Source organism: Engystomops pustulosus, chromosome 1 (genome assembly GCF_040894005.1).
Source record: "Engystomops pustulosus chromosome 1, aEngPut4.maternal, whole genome shotgun sequence".
Lineage (NCBI taxonomy): Eukaryota > Metazoa > Chordata > Amphibia > Anura > Leptodactylidae > Engystomops > Engystomops pustulosus.
The window spans coordinates 202,069,599-202,081,755 of NC_092411.1; the positions used below are offsets into that span (position 1 = coordinate 202,069,599).

The 12,157-nt window shown below is 37.6% G+C and overlaps 1 protein-coding gene across 1 annotated transcript in view; it reads right to left on the bottom strand.

The window, feature by feature from the left end:
- The window catches only part of TSPAN5 (tetraspanin 5), an 82,633-nt gene that overhangs the window by 16,548 nt on the left and 53,928 nt on the right, over nucleotides 1–12,157 (bottom strand). The window contains exon 3 of the mRNA XM_072118118.1: nucleotides 2,779–2,925. Within this exon, the coding sequence (XP_071974219.1) occupies nucleotides 2,779–2,925 (147 nt within the window). The remainder of the gene's footprint in view (nucleotides 1–2,778; nucleotides 2,926–12,157) is intronic.

Consider the following 12,157-nt stretch of genomic DNA (forward strand, 5'->3'; position numbering starts at 1 on the left):
TTTTCCTTAAAATTTTCCAATGGTGTAGGGAAGATTTAGCAGGACTTAAAAGTACCATTAATATTAATATCCATTGTGCCTTATCCATTATCCATTGTTATGGAGCAGAACAGTTAGACAACCAATTAGACCAACAGTTAGTTGTAGTATTCCATTGAATGTCCCTGCTGAAAAAGGCATTAAAAGTTATAATTATGTAGCACAAAAGTAAATAACTTTGTAACTATCTAATTAAGTCCTGTAGAAAAAGCATATATTTCTTGCATTTATTCTTGTGTCCTTTCTGACCATATGATTTCTCATGATTTAACTGTTGGATGAGCAGAACCTATTTTTGCGTTCAGGTTTTAGGTTGAGCCTGTGCAACCCTCACCTATTTCAGGATTGCCAACCAAACAGCTAATCCAGCAAACTGACTAGTTGCTATGGGTGTTAATTTGTTGGCTTGGCTGTTTGGCCAGCAAACCGGCAATATGTACAAGCCACATGGGCTGAACCCAAATGCAAAAATTGGGTCTGCTCATCTCTATTGGAAATGAAAAGGCTAAAAATATTTTAACCATATGAAATAACTGCAATGGAAAAAGTGTTCCTACTAAATAAAAGAAATGTCTCAAACACATTACAAAATGAAACACATTTTTAAACATTTTATACGAGTGAACACACAAAATGTTGTAAAATGGCTTCCTTTATGATTTACATGATTAATTATGGTGTTTCAGAGACATTCCTATTTAAATCTGTATGCAAATTAGGCTTGGTATACCAAGGTTGTGTCCTTAGCCCCCGAATCACGACTTTTCCTGTCTGTATCACTTCCCTCTCCATCAGATATGCAGGGAATTTGCTATGTTCCAGGTGTTGAAGGCACAACCTTGGCACACTAACCAAAATTAGCATAAAGATTGGGAATATAAGGATATCTTGGAAATGGCATAGTAGGCAAAAATAATACACGCATGTTGGAAATCACAACATAACACTTAGTGGTGGTAGAAGACTCCCTTTAAACAAAAAACAAAAAAAAACAAACAAAAAAAAGACTCCCTTTAAACTACGCCAAATCTACCATTCAGCATCAGACAATTTAAAAAATCCGGTTATCATAAAATCAGAAAAATATGCAGACACTAGAATATTGGAGTACAAGTTTAGTTTAGTTCAGAGTGCTGGCTCAGGATTGGGATACAGGGTATAGAAAATGGTAGAGGGAACAGGCTCAGATAGAGGTTCAGAGTTCCGGATCAGATTTGTGTTCAGGGTTCAAGATCTTAAAGGATAAAAGATTTGGAGTTCGGAAACAAGGTTTGGGTTCAGGGTTCCAGGTCAAACACAATACAGGGTTCTAGGTCAGGCAGGATTCCAGAGCAGACGGTACAGCTCAGCTCAGGCTTAGAACTAGGTTCCAGTTCAGACTGGGGTTCAGGTTACCAGCTCAGTCTGGATACAGGCTTAGGTACAGGTTCAGGGTTTCAGGTTCAGGAAAAACTGAGCTCAAAAACCAGACGAAGGATTCTTATTACACTGGGAGTCAAGTGCCAACTCTGAGGATGTAGATGTCTATACATGTCTGTAGATGCATTGTCTGTTGATGTGTTGTCTTTATGGATATATGTGTATGCAGTATTTATATAAACTACAACATAAAAACATGATAGTACAGTCAAAGACATCTAGATGTTTAAGTGTTCTATAATAATTTTCTTCATTCCATCAATAACTGTGATTCCGCCCTGTGGAAGATGACTTGGAAGGAGCCAGTGATGCACTGCATCATTCTGGTACTGGTTCTGCTGGAGTCCAGCCTGTTACATCACTATTGTTATTCCACCTTTTCCTTACAAAGTCCTCAGGCCATTGTCGGATATTGTCTAATTATACTTTTAGCTTTTTTATGGATTCTCAAAGAAATTCAAGGTGCTTATATTTTGGGGATTGTATAGAATCCCTTTTTCCAGAATGATATCCGGATGTTAAATGTCTTCATGAAGAAACAAAGCCGATTACAAAAAGCAGCTCTTGTAAGGAGAATTTTGCTTATGCTAGGTAAGTAGCAGTGGATCAGAAATGTTACCTTATTGTGTGCTATCATTTTTATGCATATGATTCCATGAAATTTCAATAGCACTCCTGACATGGCAGCTATATTAAATCCAACAGATGGGGGAGCTAAGGATATGGGCACCAAATCCAAATGCCACTGCAAAATCCTATGCCCCAAAATGTAAGTATCAAAAAATACAAATTGGTACTATGCTCACAAACAATTGTAAATATTAAATAAATTTTATTAGTTATGCAAAAAATTATTAATAACAGCAAATTTACATAGCATGGTAGTTATACAATGGGAATACGTGATTAAAAACAGTGCATAGCCACACATAGAACAAGCAAAGTGCCATAGGGAATAAAATGAATCAGTATGGAGTAGGAGACCTAGTAACTAGAGGTAGAAAACAGCTATATACAAGCCTTAGCTTGCTAACATGAACGGCTCTAAAACAATACTAGAAAGTCATTACCATACCAGGATACCGGGTGTGCACTGTGTAGCCCCAACACGTGTTTCGCCCACTGGCTTTCTCAATGGCAGCTATATTAGTATTATAACCAAGACTAGAAATCCACTTCAAATGTTACTTTACTGTTGTGATCTTATGAGAACCGAATCATCATATACTTTTCAAGTGTTTTAATTGAATACTTTCCAAAAATGATCCCATCTTTTACTGTGGTTTCAATGAAATATACAATGCACTTAAATATACTTACAAATTTCAAAAGGAAAGTGTTTTCCCGGAGAGCTCCAATGCATCCTGCAAAACCCAGGATAAACATTACTCCTCCTACTACTAGAAAGAGCCACACAGGATCAAACCCACCAAGGTCAGTGATAGAGGAGATGTTGGAGAGCACGCCCTAGAGAGCAAAAGAGAAAGAGTGATTCAAAGATCAAAGTTCAAACTGAATAGAATTGCATTTTCAGAGCACTGTCAGGGTCACGAACTTAAGGAAGGCAACCTGTCGGGTCACACTGGACTGTCCCTTGACAGCTCTCCGCCCTGCAGAACATGAGTGAATTTCAGCTGCAACCGCTTGTCATATAAACAGTATAGCTGACAAAACACCTAGCTTGGACTTTGCCCAAATACAATATTACTAGAACAAAAGAATTAAATTGAAGTTTTAATATCAAAAATGACAGTGCTTACAAACAAAAAGGGGTTATCATACAAAAAGTGTAAGAAGTTAAACAGACAAATACATACAATGCAAAAATAACAGTTTGATAAAATAAAAGGCATAAAAATAGAACTTACGGTAATACATTATGTGATATTATAAGTCTGAAGTCTAGGAAAGCAAAGTATGCAATTAAACTATCTGCTAGGGATCCCCATAGAATCATTTCTTAACTGCGAACCTCTACCCAAGTGCCTAAGACACATATACATACATACCAATCATGAGAACATCAGTATTATTATTTTGGGAGCTATACAATTGCTCCCTGTTGCTGAGGGACCATTTGTTTGCCTTCGCCATAGAATAAGCAGAGATATGGCTGGAATTATTATGGAAAGGTATATGGCCAAAATATGAATTATACCACATATTTCTTTGATTTGTATAACAAGAGGGATTTTTCTAACGGTGACCTAAGTGATAGAGGCCACTACCTCTTACTGACCTAGTTAATGGATATGGAGAGAATCTTAACCATACGCCATCCATTTTGCTATAGGATCTGGGACTTGAAGATGCATGCTTTATTGTCCCAGCATCCTAATCTGGGTTAGATGATTTCCAGGGGAATTTCAGAGAGGAGGGGGTGCCTATCACTCCTAATTTTGAGATATTCTTTGTTGAGATATTTTTACTCTAGAAGAACCTTTACACCTTTACTACCACAACTTAATCAATACTTAAAGACACGACTAGTTTGGATAATAGGGACACAAATTTTTAGGGGGTTTTGACCCATGTACATAGCCACTACTTTTAAGTTCCCCACTAACGTAGAAATGTGTATTTTGCTGTATTTTGTTGTATTTTAATAATATATTTAATAACTTATGTCTTTTCTTTTTTTGGATGTCATTGTTTTAGCAATATTATGGCAATTTTTTATATTTTCTGACACAATAAATACTATTTTTTTAAAATGTGGTTTAACCTTTATTGGGAGGAAAGGTGATAGTAATTTTTATACTTTGTTATTATCTTATGATTTTTATAGCCTTCCCTATGCAGGATAAATAGCACATTCACTTCAAAATACATGTTATGTTTGTGGTACTACAATTGCTATTTTTTCTTTTCAATATTGATTGCGTTTGTGAGCCCAGCCCTGATGTTGTGCAGTATGTTACAAACGGTAGACCTGGGGGGGCCTTTATTAGACCTCCAGTTGCCATGGTAATGGCTTTCTAAATGCTCAGATACAAAGTTTACTATTGACTACAACATCTTGGGGATTAAACCTGGAATGCAGTTAACTCTAATTCTATTTTGTTTTCAGAAAAGTGTCAAATGTGAAGACAATTAAAAGTGATTGAAGCTGATATGTAATAATATAACAATAATAATTTCTTTATTTATACAGCGCACACAGATTACGCAGGGCTACACAGAGTTTTTTGCCAAATCAGTCCCTGTCCCCAATGGGGCTCACGATCTAAACAGCCTACCAGTATGTTTTGGATTGTGGGAGGAAACCAGAGGACCCGGAGGAAACCCACACAAACACGGAGAGAACATACAAATATACTATTTCAGTGTAAGATTTATTCAATTATGAAGATTTTGCTGCATGAAAATTGGGGATATAACATGTGAGGATGCATAGAATGCGATAACAACCTGGCCTATAAAGTGTCTGTCTATCTCAGATAAGAAGATTTTTTAAATAAATGATATAATATAGTTTGAGTGCCCAGTGCTAGTCAGAAACCTAGTAGCAAATTCTTTTATACTTTTAGGTCTTCGGTATAAACAGCTTAATGTGATACACATTGGAGGACACGTATAAAACCCTTTTTAGGGTTTTCAGCAAATGTATGTTTTCCCTGACCTTGCTGCTTAGCAATAAAAGTATGTGATAATGGTGAGGAAAAAGGCAGGCCATAATCCTCTACTGAACAACATATTTCACACCAGAAGACTAGCATGAAAGATTTCTACAATTAACTGCAGTCCAATAACGAGGTTGTGTGTCTAATTTAGGTGCACCATAGGCCAGGGCATGGGGTTATCAAAACTTAAAGGGAACCTGACATGGTAATTTGGGAGAATAAACCACCTGCAGGTCCTTATAGATCGGTGGTATAGTGTCCAAATTTTTGAACTGTGGTTTTTAAAAAAAATAAATTATATACTTGACTTGGCCTTGGTGCATGCATAATCCAGCAAATTAAGATGGTGTATTAAACCCCCGGTTTAATTGCGCAAGCACATTATGTACAGCGCATGTGCAATGAAGCTGGAGCGTTTTTCTGCCTTCACTTGCGGGATCGCGAGAGATGCTGGGGAAAGTTCTTCGGATGTGACTTTGATATGCCTCATCAGACTCACATCTAGGTAAAAATTGTTTGTAAAAACACTCCTCCCATGGTAGAAAGTATGTAAGGAGAACAGTCCCAGTCCTTAGTGTCTGCAGTTAGGGAACAGAATCTGAAGAAGACTGGCAGTCTACCTGAGCAACCAGAAGAACAATCTTAGACAAGGATACTCTGCCATAGACCCTGGGCTCCAACCTTTCACCACGGAAATAGCATTCTGAGAAAGGTGCTATTAAAAGCAAAGTAAGGTTTGACCGGGAAATGACAAACTGTAAAGACTTTAAAGATGCAGATTTTAAAATCCTATATATGATGGATGGTAGAAAAACACTACTCCTATTTCCCATCTGCCAATCGCTCCACCAGTCATCCTGAATCCTAAATTTTAATGAGTGTTGGATAGTAAATGCCTTGTGTGTAAACTGCTGAAGATCCGTGTCATTCACTCACACCTCATTACTTCCCTGCAGTCTAAATTCTAAAGTGCAGTCAGCCAAAACTATATTCACTTTTTAATATATTTAAAAAAAAAAAAAAAAAGAAGTGCAGCTCTGACAGTTCCATAAATACTTAAACACATGAAGGAGAAAGTGAGCAGGAAAATATTTTTAGCTTAGAATTTTGTTAGTTTACTGGAGAGCTCTGTGCAGAGGAGATTGAAGCCTACGCAGAATGAATTAAAAAAGTTAAATAATGGGGGAGGGACTAAACTAATTCTACAAAAACAGGTTTACATGTAGTACACTGCATGAACTATGTGTTTCAGAAGCTTTTCTTCATCTCATTCAAAATGGATGTGTTGCTAGCCAAAAAGGCGGTGTAACCTATGAATCTTCAAAGCACTGGCACAAGATAATAGCTGGTATAAATTTACACTATCTTGTAGGCAGGTTGTACATGTACAAATTTGCTTTGAGGGATTTACCGGCCTGAACGTAGAACTGGCTGGGGCCAAGTGTCACACTGACATATACGTAGTGCAAGGGGGCAGCCAAGAGGGTTGAATAGGCTGGCAGAGAATGTGAAGAATTGTAAATCAGGAGGTAGGTTAGGACAGGCAGCACAGATTCTTAAAGGGAATTTTTCAAGGTGAAGTGAGACACTAAAGAAATAAAGATCTTCTTTAAGTCATATGCAAACTTGGGTAAGCAAAGGATTTTAGGGAGGCAAGGACAAGGAACAACTGCAAAGTTAGAAAAACAAGTCAATGTCAAGTAAATAGCATGGAGAGTGCAGAAATGTTCACAGGAGCCAGCACTCTAGGTGCACAGAGTCCATAGATTTTAATTTTATGAGCTAAATAAACCCTAGACAGTACCTTATAGAAGACTGTGAATTTGTCAATGCTTCTAATGTAGTTAATCTGTGTTGCTGCTGTGGACTAAAAAAACTTCAATTACCCATCTCTTCTTTCATTTATCCAGTCAAAGAGTCGGTAGAGCTTTCTAATCCAGTCAAGCTCCTACGCCCAGCCGCTCTGGCTCGGACCTCTTCCCATCTGCACTGCCCCCAGCTTTATGTCACTACAGTCCAGCACCTGTGGAGTCGCCCAAGGACACACATGATAGTAACATCAGTTGACTAGTAGCGGTTTTCTTTCTTGGATACTTCAAAATAAGTGGCAGGAGCTAAAGAGTGTTTATAGCATGAGCATATTTTAATATTCTCCCAGTTTAGGTGCACATGTCCTTTAATTTTATCATCCTTGCAAAAAGGATTTGTCCTTAGCTTAGCTCCTTAGCATACTATTGCTGATAGGACAGGCTTCTGCTACCCACCGACCTCCCTTCCCAACTGGTAACTTCTGGTCAATTTATTCCAAGATGTTCAGGAGTTGAGAGCTAAGGTACAACATGGCTAGAGATGCTATTAAAAATACTCATACCGACATATCTTAGAGCTGACAGATCTTCTTTTAAACTACTGCAGTATGTAACAGAGATTTTTGTTCCTGTTCTATTTTAAATTATATTGGCTGATATTTTACTTGTGGAGAACCATAAGCCTTCTCTTACTGTAATAGTAAATTGAAAGAAAATAAAGTGGCTTCATCTAACCTCTTTTTCTCTACTAAATGGCCCCTTCTCTCTGCACCACTGGACTGGAAAATCTGTATTGCCAGCTGTGATAACCGTTTTGTGCATTACAAGAAGGGAGTGCTATTCAACAATTGAAAATCTGACACATAAAGAGCATCATCTACACAGGGGTCCAAGTGATAATAAAGCTGTGCAAATAGGTTGTATATTGTATTATACAACCACATGCCCACGGCAGACTGGCATTCATGTTTCACTACCTCTAGGGTTCATTCACTGTGAAGCAATAGTAAAGAGGCATAGTATAAATACTTGCTGTGCAATCCATGATCTATTGCCATGTCTGATGTAAATATAGCCATAAACTAAAGATTTTGTACAGACATGAAGGCAGTTTTACACAATTGCAAATACTTTGGATGCCAATTAGCATGATAGCAAACAGCAAAGATACATGGTAAAAAATACACTATAATACAGTGGTTCTCAACCTGTGGGTCGGGACCCCAGCGGGGGTCGAACGACCAAAACCGGAGGTCACCTAAAGCCATCAGAGCTGCAATTTTACTGTGTTTTTACTGCGAGTTGCATGGTTTGGGGTCACCACAGCATGATGAACTGTATTGCGGGGTCACAGCATTAGAAAGGTTGAGAACCACTGCTATAATATGATATGATTAGGAAGCCAATTGACTTATCTCATCTGGCATGCTGGTATGTCTGGAACCCACACAATTGAATTTTGAATCATTATAATAATATTTCATACATTCTAGTTTCTCATTATATATAACTCAGTGATGGACATCTTTAAATTGACTTATTTAACTTTATGCACTGTTTTTATTTATTGTACTGTTTTGGGAGTATTTGAACATTTGCTTTGCACCTACGCTAGGGTGTTTAGAAGTTTGCAGGTGTGTCTGTTGTAGTGTTCATAAGACAAATGTTTTCTTTTATTTGCGCCTTCTTCACCCCCTATTTTTGAGCAAATTAAAGACTTAATAGATGGAAGTACAACTGACCCATACTTACATTCATACATGTGCCTCGAAAGTTGCAAAAACTCAAAAAATGGGCAAACTCACACCACCCAAAAAAAAAAAAAAACATACTCCACAGGCTCTCCACAGAGGGGAGCACAGAAAAATATAATTGCTATTGCTGCAGATGAGAGACGCTTCTGTCATAGAGTTATGAAGAAAGATGTGCGGCCGGCCGCCTGGTTATATTCCTCTACAATAATTTGAAAATGCTCAGAAAAGCAGTTAGCTCTGTGCCCTTGTTGTGACGTCACAATTTCTGTGACTGCTACAGCCTGAAACCAAGCTGTAAACGGCGCACTCCCATTTGTAAAGTATATGCATATCATATAAGTACATGTTCTTTATTATTTTCAAAGTTCCCCCCTCTCACCCATGTATATAAAAATCTTTAAACCTGAACTCCCAATGGCTTCAGTGAAAGCACTAGCTACAAGGTCACAGAGTCAACTGCTTCTGGCTGTGATTTCTCCTTCCTGTATTTCTGTGCAGTATGAAGTCGTACGAATCCGTAAATACGTGACGATTTTCATCCCTATGTCAACGTATTTGTACCTTATTTGTATAATATACAGTGGGCTGGCAAACGATGGATGGCTGACTATTGGCTGGCTGACAGAATACACCTCACACTGGTTCCGCATACTGGATGTATATAAAGCAGCATACAGTTCACAACCCAATGTTTCCATAGACTTCTATTGGACATATGAAAAAACATGAGACAATAGGACATACTTTATATTTTTATATGGTTCGCTTATGGTACAGTGGGCCATATGGCCATGTAAATTGATGACAATATTGGCCATTGAAATGAATGAGGCCATATGCTACCCATATATATGGCCATATATACAGGCAGTCCCCGGGTTACATACAAGATAGGGTCTGTAGGTTTGTTCTTAAGTTGAATTTGTATGCAAGTCGGAACTGTATACTTTATCATTGTAACCCCAGCCAAAATTTTTTTGGTCTCTGTGACAACTGTGATTTTAAAAATGTTTGATTGTCATTAGAACCAGGATTAAAAATAAAGCTTCATTGTAGACACCTTTATTAACTGTTATAGCTGTTTATTGTAGCCTAGGGCTAAAGTACAGCAACTTGCCAACATTCAGAGGTCCGTTTGTAACTAGGGGTCGTATGTAAGTCAGGTGTTCTTAAGTAGGGGACCGCCTGTACACCCATTTTCATATGTTCGTGTGAATGCAGTGTTACAAAGCACTGTACAGCTACTTAACCTTTTGTATGGATAATTTGGCTGTTTACCCATTTCACCTGTTTACCTGTTTCACACCAGTAACTATTGACCCACCTAGATCAAGTGTCACTTACACTGTGATCTCTGGAATTTAAAGGAAATCATCCATTAATATTAAAACTCTGGGAACTGCCTCAGTAGCCCTTCTGGCTCATTAGCAGAATTTACATGGATTTTAGATGGAAGGAGGTCATTGATTTTGATCGTAGATTTCCTTTAAGGACCTGTATAGGCATATTTCCTTTTGGGCGCCCCCTTCAATACTACAGATTATAGTAGTAAACGTAAAAATATATTTTTATTAAAGAAATATGTTAACGTGTCCTTTTCACATGGCTTCCTTCCTAATCTCCTAATGTAAACAGTTTCTGTAAATCAGTGTCTAAAGAATAACGGTTTACTTTTTACAATCTCCTAAGAGAGATGAATCATTGTGGAAAATATTCTCTTGGTTTGGAAAAAGTTAATCATTGACCTTCTTGCCTGTCTAAAGCAAAAGGTCCTCAAAAGACTGTAAGATACACTGCTCAGTACAGAATAAGGAAGCAGAACAAATGCACAGAGAAGTCGATTTCCATAATGAAGTATAATGGAAAGTTTAGTATAATCACCTGCTCTATTCATTTTTGAGAAGAAAATTGCTGAAAAGGTGCGGACACAATAAGTTTTTTTATTTACACCTTAATCAGTACTTGAGCAGCCCTATTCTGGGCTATATCAAGTACTAATGCAATGGGCCACATAACTACAGTAAGGGATACACTAAACGCAATACTTTTTAATGGGTCATTTCACAAATTTTATCATGGATCAGTTATAGACTATAATTTATGAAAATCAGGTGCCATAACTTAACTACAATTTTTCTTAGCCAAGAATTGGATGGGTTTCATATAGAATATAGCCCAACTACATTAGAAATAAAATTCTTTACAGCCCCATGCCTACTATATTAAATCAATGGTCTCTTTGAAGATGGCAATACATGGTGAGGCAGGAATTGGATGTCTCGATAAATAATAGCCATTTCATATTTCCTCCAAATAGCAACTTTTTTATTCATATGTAGTCATATGCCGTATCTCACAGTGTATAAGTGGGGAAAAAATGATGGCTGTACTATCCTGTTAGTATATACCTTGTCTTTTCTACCTTGTCTTTTCTACCATTTCTTTTCTACCATTTCTTTTCAACCATTTCTTTTCAACCATTTCTTTTCAACCATTTCTTTTCAACCATTTCTTTTCAACCATTTCTTTTCTACCATTTCTTTTCTACCATTTCTTTTCTACCATTTCTTTTCTACCATTTCTTTTCTACCATTCAAAGGTTTCCACGTGGGTTGCATAAGATTAAGCAGACGTTTGCACAAGCAATTGATCAGCATATAAATAGTTTTGTTCCACTTTATACTTAACTAATTCATCCCAAAAAAATCATTTTGAAATAACAGACTGTTTCTATTCTAATTCCCGCAGTAGCTGTAAATTCAGGAATCTGATGGCTATGACTAGAATATCATGGGGCCAAGCCATTTTAAATCTTGTATGCAGGTGTTGGTACAATATAGCATTCATAGCTAGATTAGTACATAAAATTCTACTACATAATAAACATAAAAAGGTTGTAACAATTTTTGGTCACCTCTCCCAATGAAAAGAATGTACCATATATACTCAAGTAGAAGCCGAGTTTTTCAGGCTGGCTATATACAAGGGACAGAAGGTAGGCTATATACTGGGAGCAGGCTACATACTGGCCACAGGAGGTTAGCTATACACTGGAGCCAGGAGGCTGGCTATATATTGGGGGAAGGAGGCAGGCTATAAACTGAGGGCAGGCTATATACTGGGCACAGGTTATATATTGTGGGCGGGCTATATACTGGAAGCAGGGGGCTGAATATATTGGGGCAGGGGCTTACTACATACTGGGGGGAGGTGATTGGCTGGCTATATACTAGTGGGCTGACAAGAGCTGACTATATACTGGGGAAGGGGGCTGGCTGGCTATATGTTTGTTGGGTGGAGGCTGTTACTAATGCATTTTCACCCTAGGCTTATGCTCAAATCAATAGTTTTTCCCAGTTTTTTATGTTAAAATGGCTCCTTACAAAGCCTCATGGACAGAACTATTACTAATGGGGTTTGCGATATGGTGAAAATGATCACATATAAAATAATATAAAAATATGATCACTGCATTTCTTTAAATTGGTGTGGTCATTAAAGAGTTAAATAATCC